The sequence below is a fragment of the Corvus moneduloides genome, chromosome Z (assembly GCF_009650955.1).
Source record: "Corvus moneduloides isolate bCorMon1 chromosome Z, bCorMon1.pri, whole genome shotgun sequence".
In the NCBI taxonomy this organism is placed as follows: Eukaryota; Metazoa; Chordata; class Aves; order Passeriformes; family Corvidae; genus Corvus; species Corvus moneduloides.
In genome coordinates, this window is record NC_045511.1 from 59387756 (window position 1) to 59404543 (window position 16788).

Genomic DNA, 16788 nt, shown 5'->3' on the forward strand with positions numbered 1-16788 from the left:
TAGGAAAACAACAACAACAAAACAAAACAAAAAGACCCTACTTAAAAAAAAGGGGCAGCCTGATAAAGGTTGTGCTTCAGATTATAAAAGCAAGTGAATATGTGTGTGTTATATTGTACTATATATATTTGTGTTCTTTAGTATAGCTAAAGGACAACTTCCCATGAAAAATAATGCATTCCTTTAGAATTGCAGGAGGTTTTCATAATTTTTTTTAAACATTCCTATTGTAACCTACATCAAAAGGGCAGCTATGTTTCTTGTGTCTGACTATACATATGCATTATAAAAAAGTGAGTCTACTGTAATTACCAGTTTGCAGAGCGAATTCCTGCAGGGTTTGTACTCTCCCCATTAGTAAAAGAGATAAGTTGAAATGTATTAAAATTTCACTGTACAACTGGGAGTTTTTGTTCACAGTAAATGTGGTAATGTTTCTTCATTGCTTGACTGTTTGTGTTTAAATTTAGGCAGTGTGCCCAACAGGGACAAAATTATAGGATAAAGCTATGTATAAAAGAAAATCCTTCTGAGAAAACCAATAACATTTCTCCCTCCACTGCCTGCCCCCCTTCTCCCTCTTTTCTCTCTCTCTCTCTCTGTGTCTCTCTGGTTTTATTATATATATATGAATTTTTTTTTTTCATGTTCCATTCTGGCCAAAGAGACACATATTTCACACTTACTGGAATTCTTCTCTCTTCCACATAAGGTGAAGGGATAGAATATACTGTAGTGAACGTTCATGGAAAAAATATACATTTCTTTGTTTTCAGGAAATACCAAAGAAGCAAAATTTAAAAGTTACATTAATAAAAGAAATGCATATTTAAATAATTAATTACTTCATCTAATGAGGAGAAAAATTTTCTCTTACTAGTCTGACTTTTTGGGAGTGAGGCAAAAAAAAGATTGGGTGGTTTTCTTGTTCTTATTTGCCTAAAGTATCAGTTTTGTGGCTGACAGGGTTGGTCACTGAAGGAATAGTACAGGACTGAGTATTTTATTAATGTAAATAAGAAGTTATTGCTTTAGGGTATAACTTAAGAAGAGGACACATAGTATGGAGTGTTGACCTTGATGAGACAGAAGACATTATTTTCTTTTTAGAATTCTTTTCAAAACAATGAAATCTTTCATTATAATTCTTTTATGTAACTTTTGTAGAACTCATATTTATCTTCAGTGGCTAAGATGTAGCACAGTGCAGTGCAAATCCACATAATTGTTTTTGCCAAATTGAAAACCCATCATTTAGAACCCAGAAAGCAATAATGTCTGAGAAGGAAAGAAAATCCTGAAAGGCAAAACTTCCTGAAGAGCAGATTAGACAATAAACAATGTGTATTTGATATTCTTTAAGAAGAATAAATTGACAGAAAGAAATAGCTATTCCATGGGCCATGCTGCATTTTACTTTGTTTAAATCAGATGTTGCTTATTCTTTCAACTTATAGAAGAAAAAGGTGGAAAATAAAAAAATCTAACTGATTTTGCTAACATAATTTTGAGTGTATATTTACATTTTTCTTATAAAGTTCCCTATTTATTTGTTAGAGGTGATATTTTTGCATACTTACATCTTTTCTCTTGTAGTTTTTACCGGACAGACTATAACTGAGGTTGATCAAAACTAGTCTAGAGATTATGAATTATTTATCTGATCACCTTTAAGACATTTAATGATCTCATCATCTTCTTATGGATTTGTGGAGAAACAATAGATGATGAACAGATATTAGGCTTAATAGATTTGTTATTTCATTTAATAGATTTAAGTAACTCTTATTTAACCACTTATAATCTACTGAAAAAAATCCCTTTTTGTCAATTACTGATCCAATAGTCCACATAATGTAAAAAAAATGTTGACAATTTTGTTCCATGTTCCTGCTACATCCACAGGTTCTATGTCTTTTTTAAGATACTAGAGGGAAAATAAACTTTTGGAGCATATTTAGTTTTAATTTTTACATCACAAGTTTTGAATTATTGGTTTACATACTTTCTTCTGAAATATCTGCTATAAGGTAGTAGAAGTCTATTGCAAATAGCAAGGCTCATACCACTGAGGAATCTCAGTATACTCTCTCCAATGCAGTTGCCAGCAAGATGCACTTGTTTTCCAGAGAAATATCACCTGGACTTTTCATAGAATCATGGGCTCAAGGAGTAGTTAGGGGTAGAAGGAATTTTTAAAGATCATCTAGTCTAACCCTCTGCCATGGTCAGGTACATCTTCAACTAGATCAGGTATCTCAGAATCCTCTCCTGCCTAATTTGAATGTTCCCAGGGATGAGGCATCCACCACATTTCTGGGCAACCTGTTCCAGGGTTTCACCACTCTCCTCAAAAAAATTTCTTCCTTATATTTAGTGTAAACCTGCCCTCTTTTGTTTTAAAGCTATTATTCCTTGTCCTATCACTACATGTCCTGTAAAAAGTCCCTCTTCAACCTTCTTCCAAGCCCCTTTAGGTACTGGAAAGCTGTTATAAGTACTCACTGGAGCTTTCTCTTCCCCTGGGTGAACTATGCCAATTCTGCCAATCTTTCCTCATAGTAGAGGTATTCCAGCCCTCTGATCATCTTTGTGGTCCTTATTTGGGACTTGCTCCAACAGGTCCGTGTCCTTCCTTTGCTGAGGACTCCAGAGACGGATGCAGTACTCCAGGGGGGGTCTCACCAGGGCAGAGTAAATCATAGGTCCACGACAGGCCAGTAAAACCATTGGAAGCGACTTGCCTCCCGTGCTCTCTAAAGGACAGAGTGAATTGTGGTTACTTGGCATGACTACCTGGGTGTAGCTTGCAGTGTTATTCTCTAGAACAGTCATGGTTAGAGAAGGGCACTTCTTGCGGGTGCATCCATTCGTGTTGGACACCTATCTGACACTGACCTCTGCCTTGGCAATATATGTGGCTGAACGCCAGTGACAGTGTTGTTTTCATATCACAGATCTGGTTTTCATCTGTAAGAATAAACATCTGTGTTTGCTAATAGGCTCTTGGGCACAGGGAATCTCATTCTTAAATCAACTATGTTTTTTCTTCAAATTTTAAGCAAAGAAGCACTTGTCAGTCTTAATTTTTTCAGTGCAAATAACTCTGATGCCGGAGACCCTCCAGCTAGTTTTACATGCTATAGAAACATAGAGCGATACTGTATCTGCAGTCTTTGTAGAGTATCCTGTATGCAGCCCTGTGAGCTGAGTGTATAGAAGCAGCCTGAAAGCTCTACAGAAACTTCCTGAAAAATGAAATATATATTCTGCATTATATTTCTCTAGAAAAGTCCAGGTAACATTCCTTGACGCAGGTTTCTACTTTTGGTAGCGTCTAGGGTAGAACTGAAGAGCAACTCCTAAATTAATACGAGACTACAAATGGTTTTTTTTCTTTCTCTTCTTATTCCCCATTCACTTAGCAGCTCTTTCTCAAGAAAACTAGAAAACAGTTTTCTAACATGCTTAAAGACTAGGTTTTCCTTACTCCAGGAAAAGCTGTTTTATCCTATTAACAGCTTTCTCTCTTGCTAGCATCCTTCCCTTCATATTATATTAGTAACTGTTTTCTTGAATGCCACAGAGAAATATAACAATATTATTACCTTTCAAATTGCATTTACTGAAAATAAGTACAAGTAAGAAATTATACTAATATAATGTGATGTGAAATTGCTAATAAAATACTGAAATGCAGTGAATAACTCAGAAGATATTTGAGTATCTCTAAATGGGAGAGTGATCAAAAATATCATAGCATTACATGGATGTTTCAGACCATTCAAATGCAAAGTAGATTTTCCCTTACTGTTTTTCGTTTTGGGCAAAGCACTATTAGGCTATCAGTATTGAAGTTAGTAATGGTCATTTATCAATTAAAATTATTTTCTGTAGGTGATTCCTATGTATACAGTCATTCATTTGCCAGTGGTAAATCAAAGTAAATTTGCATCATTAAAAAAAAAATCTGTTAACATTTTTGTGCCAACAGAAGAAATAATAATGCTGAATGTTTCTGGCTTACATTTTCCCTCATACCTCACCATGTTGTGTGAGCAGTTTTTTAGCCTTATCTCTGAAAATGCTCTATATTAGCATTACTCATTTTTTTCGGATTGGGCAGTTATAGATTGAGTGGTTAAGTAAATGAATCTATGGGAGTGACAGACCGAGGATCAGTATCGAGGCATTCCCTCTCTCCCAGTCCAGTGTTCCGGCTGCAGAATTACCCATCTAAACGTTTTAGCTGAGTTTCAAAATTGTCATTTTTGTACCAGAATGATGGGATAGAGGTATATGGCCCCCCTGAAGAGACAGAAACATGTCTGCTTCATTCTGAAGAAAGTGCGGCAAGCACTTCCACCTCAATTTTCCTTCTTTCTTAGGAGTTAAAATGTACAAGAGAAGGGGCATAATGAATCCCTTGTTTTATTTTGCTTGTGGGTTTTTTGCTTTACCTACTAAGATGTCTTTATCTCAACCCACAAATTTCATCACTTTTACTTTCCTCTCCCCCATCCCACTGTGAGGGAAGTGAGCAAACAGCTGTGTGGGGCTTAGGTGTTGGCTAGGTTTAAACCAAAACAGTTTCCTATAATACCAGTCTCATCACAGGAAAGTGACATTGTGCATTTCCTAAATGTCAGTATACAAATGATCCTCCTTTTGGTGTCAATTTGAAAATAAACTGTATTCTACTCCTGATTTGCCAGTATTAAAAATAGTGTGAATTCACTTTTTAAAAAGTACTCAATTGGCAGGAAAAAAATATTTGGATTCATGACATAGTAAAGAAACGAAGTCATATTTTTTAAGAGCTTTTTAGAGAGCTCTATATGTGCTCTAAAAAAGAAAGAAAAACTCTGAACCTAGAACTGTAGTATGGTACAGTCCTGTGGTGAGCAATAATGTCAGATAGACAGATCATATCTTCTTTGCATTATAACAAAGAAACAGGATGGAAAATTAATGGCAGAGGAGATTTTCTGTTAAAAAAGTGTTGAAACACTTGCAGAACTTATCTGTTGTCTTCTGCTTCATAATTTATTCTGTCATGGGTCAACATACAGCAAAACGAGAGGGGATCTCTGTGTTTCTCATTAGTCTTTGATTAGGCTAAGTTTGATTGTTATGGTGTGTCTCAAGATCATGTGCTGTATGGCTTCAAATTGTTCTCCTAATGAGAGTGTTACTTACTTTCAATAAAATATTAGTTTAAAATTATGTAATTTTCATTTGCAATACAGAGTAAAACTGACAATGGATAGAAAATGCTAATTTAATATGTTGTATTTCGATAAAGTTGAAACATAAGCTGTAAAAAGTGCTTTTTTGCTTTTCCAACGCTTCTTATAATTTCATGCAAATATTCCATTCATAGGCATACAACACCTGAACTGTTATTGACTTTAAAATCATAAATGAGATTTATTCTGTCAATTAAATATGGCAAGTTCTTGCCTATATTACAAAAATACATAGAAATTGTGAATTACCATTATACAAAATCTAAATTTCAAGTATATTTATGTGTATATGTGTGTGTTTAAAACCCACAGCATCTTTGCTAGCTAACACCTTTGTGTAGAGTGCATACTCTCTTAGTCTTATTGATTTTAATGCAGCTGTTAAGAACTGCACTTATGCACCAGTTTCCTGGTTTGCAGTCCCACTAAAAAGATTTCACGTGACCAAATTTTCCTCAAGCCTCATGCTTCTGTGACTGGTAACAGTGGATTTAGATTGTGTGTGCTCTGTAGGATAGATGTATGGGAGACGCATTAGAAAGGTAGATGGAACATCAATGCAGAGGGGGCGTATAGTTGACTCCGTTATGTATTCAGGTGCATGGTGATATATTATAGATGTGGAAAGGAGACATTTTTAAAGACCTTTTTGCACTTGAGAAAGGTGAGGCAAGGACATTAAGAATAAGACTCTGATAACACTGCCACCGCATGAAAAGTTGTGGCTGAGACTTCAGTAAGATGCTGTTCAACCTCATAGAACTCTTAAAGCCTCATCATTAGTTACATTATGAAGTTTTGTTGCAAAACTTATCTGTCTCTCCGGAATGTGGCATCATTTAAAACTGCCTCCATCTTCTGTGATCACTTCTAAGTATGCCAGAGGAGGAATCACATCTTTTCTTTACACGTTCTCCTTCTCCCATACTATGATCCCTTTCATGGTAGGTTATTGACTCTCATCTCTTGGAAGCTCTGCAGAATAGCCAGAAAGATTGATTTTTCCATGACTGCTCTAGGCTATTTCTAGTAACATGTGAATAATATTTACTTTTTAGACATAATCAAATCACCCAAACAATATTAAATTAATATCCTTGGTCTGGGAGAAACCCACAGAAGTCAGGTCTAACATGTTTTAATAGCCATACAAACTTATGCATAGGTGTACTAGACATCATGCTTTAATATTAGGTAAAGTTCCTTTCTTTTTGCATTATGCTTTACAGGAAGACGATCTCAAAGAGAGCTGCAGCATATTTCTCAATGTCAATTTTAAAATTTTTATATTTAAGAAATCAGTAGTATAAACGATTTTAAATTATTCTGCTGAAGTCCAGTCCATTTCCAGCATAGGTCCGTCCTCAAGGGTCATTGTAATTTTCATAGAAATACAAGAAGCATTATGTTAGGAACTCAGTGAAAGTGATGAATAAAAATGTCTGAGAATTCCTGTTAACTGCAGGCCATTGACATGGTAAAATATAACAGCATGCATTTTTCAAGGAGATGTATTTAGGAAACTGTGTTTTGTTGTGTACTTAAGGTCTTAACCTGCAAGTTGTCATCTAAATACTTGGTTGCCTATCAGCTAATATGGGGGGACTGTGTCTGCTGATTTTAATATTCTTTTCACTATTCATTGGTTTCTTTTCCTTCTGTTTCCTTCTGCCTTTCTTGGGGAAGTTTCTGAGGAAAATCTCAGTCAGGGAAAATTTCTGTTTCTTTCCCTAGAAAATAGTGTAGTATGCAAAATCCCATTACATAAACTTTTTATCAAAATCTTGGGAAGGCAGAATTACAGTGTGTGACTTCTGGAATGCCTAGCTAAACTCTTTCAGAAGCACTTTCTGTCAAAATTCTGACATTGGTATACCCATGGATTTTTATACCTACGCTTTAACGGGTTGGAAAAATGTCTGCCATATTTAGCTGCTACATCCAGGATGTTTTTATTATCCCCACTTCCCACCTCACCCCTTTAAAATTAAGCAATACCAGACGTCCAACCACAGTTACACCAACCCACTCTGGTACCTACAAGAGCACCAGCTACTGTACCTTAAAATGCTGCTGCTGGGGAATGGAGGTCCTCATTAAAACTTTGGGTTCTAAAGTTAATCTATGCCACATTCACCTTCACCTGCACTTCTGGCATTGCTGAGCCTGTTGCAAAAGCTGTCAGTGACTTGTATTCTCAAGTTAAATAGTATTGAAAAACCGGTGAAAAATACTGTTTCTAATTGTGATATCTCTGCAAGGCACAGTAAATTTGCTGGATGCATTGTGAAGGTCTTCAAGGACACTACCTTCTTTCGTGTTGATGAATCTTAGTGGTCAGACCCTATGTGTAGGATCACACACTGTTTTCACCATCTTGAATCATCTCGTCACTGAGTTACATTGGCATCATGCTGGGTATTGTATGGATCTCAGGTAATTGCAATAATTCTGAATTAATTGAGGAAAGTGCAAAATTAATCTTTGAAATAAAGATAAAATTCTTTGTGAGATTTTCAATAGCCTCTACTACTATAGAATGCCTGCAAATTTATGTTGCATGTGTCCTGGCAACAAGTTGTCATTGTGTCTAGTTATTGTTTAGGGAAATAACAGCAAAATAATTTGCCCAAGATCATACCAGAACACGAATTAGAATGAGTATTTCCAGTTCTAAATGAGCATCTTGCAGCTTGGGGGGTAACCCTCATCATTCAGAAGTATGCATGGGATTCTCCGTGGTGGAATGGGAAACTACTGAAACCAAATTACAACCTGACGTCAACATACACCCTTGGCAGAAAAAGCAGCCAAGTAAGTGCAGGCTGAACGTTTTGGCCATGCTAATTAGCTTTCGATTTTCTCATGCCAATCCCTATTACTTTACAAAAATGCATGTCTTTATTTGAAGACTTTCCAGATTTATTTATTGGAAGAAAAAGCTGATATTTTCATGTTTCTGAAAAATTTGAGTGAATTTTTTGGGCAATATGTCTAAAAGATAGAAATCATGTTAATTAATTGGTTCAACACTTTGCATCATAAATACTCTCTTTAACTCAGGGAAGAGGAAAAGAAACATGTCACATCTAAACTCTTCCCCCCAGTTTATAATCTATAGTGGGTAAATGGATAATTTTTGAATGTGTGTAATAAAACTTACTCTTAGGCTGAAACATTGTATTTCAGGTTCAAGCTGAATCAAATTTTTACAGGCAACCTGTTGACCTCTAGGCCGAAAGTAGATAGGGTTGTAATGGAAATGCTGATGAGCCTTAATAAAGCAGCTCTTCCAAGTGTCAGAATTTCATCTAGTACATGTACTGCACTATATTACACCTCTTACATGTACTGTAAGTGACACATGAAAAAATCAAAATAATGTCAAATACAACAAATGTATGTCACATTGGTGCAGACACCTGAAAAAGGTGGTGAATGTGAGAAAACCTTCTACGGTAAAATAAGAATACCATTTTGTAAGACCTCCTTCTTGCAGTACAATTAATTACTGAGTTCATTAATTAATGAACATATTAGCAAAAGAACACCATTACTGACCAGTGTAGTCCTGATATATTACCAAGTCAATAAACTATTGAACATGAAACAGGACCTTCCAGGAGATTTTTTTTCTCATAACCCACAAACACATATATTATTCTCGCATGGTCAGCACTTCTTTGGTACCCTTATATTTCATATTACTAATTCTTTTAATCACGCATCCATAGAGCAGTGTTTTATAACACTGGCTAATGAGTAGTTGGACAGGTGACATTGGGACTGAGGCCCTGAAGTGTCAGGTATAATAGAGCAGGATTTTTTTCGTCACTAGGTTTTTGATTGTAAAAGGTTGTAAAGGGGCAGATAAGATAAGAGGAATAAAAGACACTTGTAACAGAAATTTGTCAGAGAAATATATATATTAAATGTATCCATGAACTGTAAATGTCTTTACATTTCTGTCTGATGCAGATAAATAAGTAAAGGGATCAACATTTAAATAATTCTGAGGCTTTTTCATTGTCAGCAGCCAAGGACCTTAGCCAGGCCTAGCTGAATGTAATTTTTTTTAAGTCACTACAGTTAAGATAATTATTTTTGGTATGGAAAGTATGTGTGAGTGTGTGTATTAATTCTTGGGAAAAGGCAAGAGTCTTCATAATTCTTCAATATCTCTGTGGCAATGCGTACCAAGCACCCTTCCCCCACCTTAGCCCCCCAAGTAATCATTGATTGCATCTAAATCTATAGAGATATCTTTTCCTGGCAGCTCTGGTAGTTACAGTAGATTGTTAATCTGTGAATGATCACAATAAGCCTCTCTGTCTGAGAAATCTCCATGCAAATTACATCTAAATGCATACCATAAATTTATTAGTAGCAGTTTGAAGTGCACAGGTCATCTTCTACACTATTTAAAAACATATGTCTGTTATATTAGAAAGAGTCTCATTCAATTTATATTCACTTTTCTGTGGATGTAGCTAGCCCTTGTCAAAGTAAACCTGTGTAATTTTTGAAAAAAATTTAAAAGCAAGATGAGAAAGTGTATTATTAAGGAAGGTGTATTATTTAGCAAATTTGAGATCTCTGCATGGGATTGGAGTTTTAGCATTGCTACTTTGAAACAGAAAAATACACATTTAACAGATGAGTGAGTGTTAAGAGGTTAAAGGGTATGCCTAGACATTGAAGAAAGTGACAGATGTAAAGGCAAACTACAGGACGTTTTATGAACCAGTCCTATTCTTGTACTTGATCATTTTATTCTGTTTTGGGAACATATCAAATCCATTACTTCTTTCTGCAGTGGAGTTATGTCTTAGGTGAACCCCAAAAAGGAAATTCAAAAATAACCTTTGGATTCCATGGGGGAAGGGGAAATATATCTGTAGTTTTCCTTTCCATATATTTTTGTTTCTTGATTTGAAACTGGTATGCTCCAATGGTAAGACATCACTAGTAACTTCTTTTCTTCAAGAAGTTGATGTAAAACCAGGATGTTTATGGAACTCCTACAGCATCCTCATCCACACAACTTTTTTTTTCCTAAAGAAAATAGAGCAAATCTTTTAAAGATTTTAGGAATGTATTCATCTCCATGGGACATACGGACATATTTTTGGTGTTGAAAGATAATTAATTTCTACTTTAAAAAGGAGCACAACTTTGAATGTTGGGAGGCTGGGTTTTGCTATACAGTTCATACCATTCTAACCATCACAACAAATTTGTACAAGCAGGAAGAAATACATTAACATGTGTTTTCTGTTTCTTTTTCCAGGCCATCCGCTGTACACTGGTAAATTGCACATGTGAATGTTTTCAGCCAGGGAAGATTAACCTGAGAACCTGTGATCAGTGTAAACATGGCTGGGTGGCACATGGTAAGAAATATATGTTCCAGGCTTAATTTTCAATTCTGTCCGTCTTTACCAGTATCTTTAAATAATAAGAACTGGACTGAATACAGACAATAGTGGTACCTCTTTGTTCTACACATGCATGCGTGCACAATCTGGGTTTGTGCATGTGTATGCATGCACGTGGTTTTTTTACAGCGATTTGTAGGATGAAAGAGTCTGTTATTCTGGTGATAGCTTCAAGTGCCACTGGAGTTCAACAGCTTGTGTACAGCTCAAAAGAATATTCTAGCGTTCAGAAAATAACGTAGTTCTAGTAGGGCTTAACAGAAAGGCAAAAAGCTTACAGTATGGTTGCACAGCAGAGTTTGTATTGCAAAAAAGCATCAGCCGATAAGTCATGGGGCCTAATGGAAATGCAAATTTACCACTGTCAAACTTTCAGATCCCACATATTGGGATAAGATCACTATGTGTGCCGAAGATATTGCTACTGGAGTTTTCTTCTAATAATCTATGCTATTGGCACCTAAGCAAGCCAAGTGTCCTCATTCCCCACTTCTGCCAGATGTTCAGGGGCTTATATTCTGTGAATTTTATTTTATTTTGATGAGACTTTGGGTGAAAGGTTATTACTTTCCTCCTAAGATATAGTTGATGTCTATTTATTTAGTTCATGTCTGTGTGGTTTTGTGCTTAAATGTGCTGACATATGACAAGTGTGAATGCTCAAAAAATTCAACAGAGATTGACAGAGAAGTTTTTAAAGCATTCACATATATGGAAAGGAAAGCAAGTATGCAGGTACCATGAATTCCATGCCTCCAGGCTGCCTGGAAATGCCCTAATACCACCCATCTGGTAGCTGGTTGCAGGTTTGTTATATACTAGATTATCAAGGGACATATTTTATCTTTATTACTCTTATTTCCCAGAAAATTTTCAGTCACTGAATAACCAGGTTCACATTTCTTGGAAGAATCACTAAACCTCACAAAATTTGTATGGTTCAGGCATTCTTCAGATTTTTTGTAGAATCAGCATCTGAGGTTTTGCTGATCCAAAGATAGGGAAGCACTGTCTAGCTATTTTCCAGGGTGTCCTCCTGATGAGCAATAGAAACTGAGAGTCTAGCACTGAGACATCCTGAACTTTCTTTTTAATGAGTACATTGTGGAAAAGTATAATCAGATTTTTCTCCCTGTGAAGTGATTCTTCTCTGTGAAGTGATTGAATTCAAAATCAGAATATATGACAGTGATCTGAGATTACCACAGTTTATATAATAGAAGTGTCCCTGTTTTAAAAATCTAGAAAGTTGAAAGGTGAAGGTGAGGATTAGGGATACACCACCTGCTCCCATACCTGAGTGCTTAACATTCCAAACAGAAAACTGAATACAGCTATATATTATTAGGAAGTGTTTGTTTTGCTACTGTGAATAATGCTCTGATTTTTTTTTTTAGTGCACTTTGTGTACATTCATCTGGAGTATTTACATTTTATGGCAGAGTGAAACAAGCCATATATATGTTTTGCGTAGTCTTATAAATTACTTTCTGGATACTATTATGTATCTTCTTCAATTCTTGATCTTAGCTGTTTTTGAGGATTTTGAGGGCAGCTTTCGGGAGAGAGATCAATTCACTGCAGCGTACCACTTGGATTTCAAAATTACTAAAATCAGGTTGCGGTTAAGAAGTCCTTTGCTTTAAAACCGTTAGCTCAGTACTCTCAGAAGTTTTCCTTGAATGCAAATAGTATTTCCTGCTGCTTTAATTAAAGGGTTTCCTCATGATTTTTATTAATGAATTTCAACTTGGCTCCTTGACACATGATGTAGTGCTTTACTGAATGTAATTACCAAAGAATAGGTGTTTCCAACAGCAAGTACTGTGCTTATTCAGTTCTGATAACCTAGAATCATAATTAACGGAATAGATCAAAAAATAGCTTAGAATTGCAGTCTTCTCATGCTGTACTTGACTAATCTGTGTGGAGTTAATTCATTTTAATAGCTGCCATTTAAAATGTTGTAAAAGCCACCACTGCACTATTGCACTTAGCAACTGCTGGCCTGTTTTCTTTTCTCTTGCTTCCATTGTCTTTCTCACGATTTCTGTTGCTCATCTAAAATAAGCTGCACACCTCTTGAAGGAAAAGGTTTGCTACAAGTTCAGATGCACCCGTCTGGAGTTGCCAAAGGCAGGATTGCAATTATATGAATAGATACATTAGCAAGTACTTTTGTGGCCAGATAAATGTTTCTGTTGACAAAAGTTCACCTTGTCGACCCCTGTACTACACTGGCAATCCTACCATCAGTGTTTCTATGGCCAAAGCCAAAAGCTGCACAGAGCATAACAGCACTATCAAGTACAGCTGTGCATCATGGAGAATGGGTGCTAGGATGAATCTCTGAGTATTTTAAGGGATTTGGATGACTAGACGGTTTTCCTTTGTTTTCAGCTGAAGCCTGGCTTTCATGTTGTCAGGTTTGGTGGGAATTTATTTTCTAAATTAAAAATTAAATGGTTTAAACTGGATAAGCCATTTCTTATAATTTAAGCAGTCAAACAGATAAAGTCTGTCTTTACTTCTTTCTTTTTTAATGGTAAAGATACTTTGTATAGTACATACAGAAAATAAAATCTCATTAAAATCTTAATAGTCAATTTTTAAAGGAGAATTTATTTTAACCCAGGCAATTGGTATTTTGTGGATTTTAAATAATATGGTACTTAGATGACTACAAAAAATAAGACTTTCTTGAGTGCTTGGTTTGTTCTCCTGCTATTTTTGTAGTATTAGAAGAAGCATGCTATGCTGTGAAGATAGTCATGATATTTCACTCTCTTTAGCACAAAAATCACTTAAAATTTATTGTAAATAATGAAAAATCCCCACTCTACTTGCCATGCACTTCATCTAGCAAAAGTATCTTAGCCTGTGAGGAAAGAAATTAAGAAAATCTGCAATAAATGGATGGTGATTTCATTGATTTTGCATTTTTTCTTTTGCAATTGTCATTGTTGTCAGAATAACAACTACCACACTTCTAGAAGAAACTCTTATTTTACCTCATCCAACAGATCAAAAGACCCAATATAATATCAATCAAGTACAGTCTTACCTTCTCTCATAACTGTTTTGCTTGAAAAAAATGTGCCAAGGTGGCATAAGTTATAGTGGACTAAAGCTATTATTTCTGACATTTATTCTACTTAGTTTCAATATCCCCATAAAAAGAACAAATACAAAAACAAACACAAAAACAAAACAAAAACCCAAAGAAACAAACAAAAACCCCCCAAAACAACGACCTCCAATAGAAAATAGAGAATGTCATAAAGTCAGATGCATAACATGACTGTGACTACTTCATTTAGAATAGTTGACTTTTCTGAATTTCTACATGGTAGGTCATGAAATTTTCAGGTAAAAGAAACATGAAATGAAAACAAAGGGAAGGAAGGATAGATGGAAATAAATAAAAATAAAGAAAAGAAACAGAAGAAGGCTGTGGAAATTTTAGAATTCACATGTCTCTCTTACCCTGAAGTTTCTGAAAGGACTTGATCTAGGAAGAAGGTTTAGAATTAAATGTGAGCTGCATGGGAATGAGACGAGAGTGAAAGCTGTGTTGAAATAAAATTTGTCTGAGTTCCTATATTTGTCTCAGTCCAAAGATGTTAAGTGAAAGAAATCCGGGTTTGCAAAGTCAAAGATAATCCCTAACGAAATAAAACAAAATGAAAACAGGTCACTGATCTTAGAGTCTCTCTAAACCTGGCAGAATTGCCATGTTGTTCTTTACTTAAAAAATGGAGATTTTTAAGCAGGGAGTAAATATTAAAAAAGAAAAAAAAGGAAAAAAAAAAAAGAAGAGATAAATGTAATTATAGTTTATTAGTAAAATAATGGGGTTATTTCTTTATTGTCTGATAGGATATAAAGAATTGTCACAATTTATCATATCAAACATGGTTCTTTCCTTCCATTCAATTTATTTAATTATTTGAAATGCTTTAAAATTACTTGAGAAAATAATTTTTCTTTTTAAAGTTATTTATAGATTTTTAGCCAGTAATTCTCTGCAGCTCATTGATAATGAAAGCTAGCTTTTTACAACTTTTAAAGTAAAACTGTTTTAGATGTAGTCTGGCTTTTCTTGTCTTTCACTGACAAGATCATTTCAATCCATCTGTTACAACTTTCTTTTGACCCTGAAGGCGGAGGCATATTTTTCATTACTCAGTTGCTTCCAGGAACCTTACAAGATTAACCTTCATTACTGGTAAACACTTTTTTAAGTGCCCCCCTTCTGCCTGTGCCATTCCTTTATGCTTCCCTTCAGCAGGATTTCCCAAAGCAGCCAATGCAGCAGAGAAAATGCACTGTTATCTTGTGGGCACTCTGACCCAGTATCTGGTTTTAAAGCCTGCCACATTGGTAAGAATGATGTGTTTGCTTTGGGTTACTCTGATATCGCCCTTAGTGCAAGTCAAGCTGAGGTGAAACCAAATCCAGATATTAGGGCATCCAAGACAAATAATATTGTTTCAGAGGTTTATGAGACAGAAGTGACAGAAAATAAATAAATCTTAGATGCCCCAAGAACTAATAAGAAGCCTTCCTTTTTCATCCTTGTATTTAGCTGATACTTATATAACCATATGGTCATGAGTTTAATCCTCATGCAAATTTGATGCCCTCAGGTGTCAAGTAATGTTTTCCTGAGGGGTAAATCAGAAGCTTTACCTTACATGTGTTCACACCTGTACCTCCTTGGATTTTCCTGGGAATCTGTTCAGTTTAAAATACTTTTTTCTCTTATTCCTAACCACCCCCAGGACAGCTTAACTCTGTTGGGAAGAAGCTAGACCTTTCCGCTTCTCTCCAACTTTATTAGCTTACATTCCTGGGTTTGAATAAGCCAATGTCCTTTGGACATGGTCAGGTGAGATTATAGCTGACCAGACGTTAAGCATTCAGCTAAGATCTGATCAAGTGTCTGGTAAGCCCTAAACAGACTGTGACCCATTCTAAAGCACAGTGCCTGCTTCTGCTAGGTTGGCCTATATTCACAACTAAAAGTGAAATATTTTCTTGTTGTGAACATTTTATTCTCTGAAAAACTTTTAAATTAGTAATCACACTTTATGCTTTCACAGAATTGTCATTAATATCATCAGATACTAATTGGCAACTCTGAAATATACTTTTTAAAATTATGTTTGCCCTTGATTAGCTATAAAATGCCCATAGACATTTAGACTAAAAGTATTTCAAAAGGGCAAGATATTGTTATTTGGGTGCCCATCATTATTGAATTTACATTTTACAGAGAAGGCCTAATCTCATTTAGCACACCCAATGCCAAGAGATTAAAATTCTAGGAGATGTCTTGAGCAATGATGTCTTACTCTGTCTTCTTAAGGAGAGAATCCAGACAGAAACAAACAGACTTGCTGTGTGCAAGATGGAACAAACAATGACTTTAAATTAGCACCTGGAATTCTTCTTTCCAGTCAGTGTAGAAGCTTCCTTTTGGAAAGGCAGTCAGTGAAATCCATGATCTTGAGCCCTTGAAGGGGTGCTAACAAGTTCACTACATGGTATAGCTTCAGATGGGAGGAAAAGAGTGTCTGGTGACGGCTGCTTGATTCCCAAATGAGCAGGATAAATCTTGTGAGTCTTGGGAGTTCAAATGACCAACAGATTTGTGGGGAAGCAGTGGTGAACTTCTTTAACATGCATCCATTCCAGGATGTTTAGGTGACATTACCTGCTTACTTGTCTCTTTTAACACCTATGCTGCTGCACATGAATTGCTGTGATGTGCTAACCACTTTATCATTTTATTACAGTTTATTACATCATAAATTTTTATATCTTCTTAACGATCCTACAAGAAGCTTAATTGTTTATAGGAACATCCTAATTAACTAGAGTTCACTAGGTTAAGCAGAACACAAATTGAAACAGCTCTAAGTGAAACAAACCCTACTACTTCATTCCACATAGTTTCATAAGGTTAAAATGGGATTTGACTGCAAGAATAAAAAATTCATACTGCTTTCAGATGTTTAAATGATAATACCATGGGTAACTTTACCTCAGCTTTCTGTTTTGCAAATGGGAAATTGAACAGAAAAGCTTTTTTTACC

General features: G+C 35.5%; 1 protein-coding gene across 12 annotated transcripts in view; it reads left to right on the forward strand.

Moving 5' to 3' along the window:
* BNC2 (basonuclin 2) overlaps positions 1–16788 on the forward strand; it is a 350521-nt gene that overhangs the window by 201561 nt on the left and 132172 nt on the right. For all 12 annotated transcript variants that reach the window (XM_032097388.1, XM_032097398.1, XM_032097396.1 and 9 more), the window contains one exon: positions 10540–10642. In XM_032097388.1, the coding sequence (XP_031953279.1) occupies positions 10540–10642 (103 nt within the window). The remainder of the gene's footprint in view (positions 1–10539; positions 10643–16788) is intronic.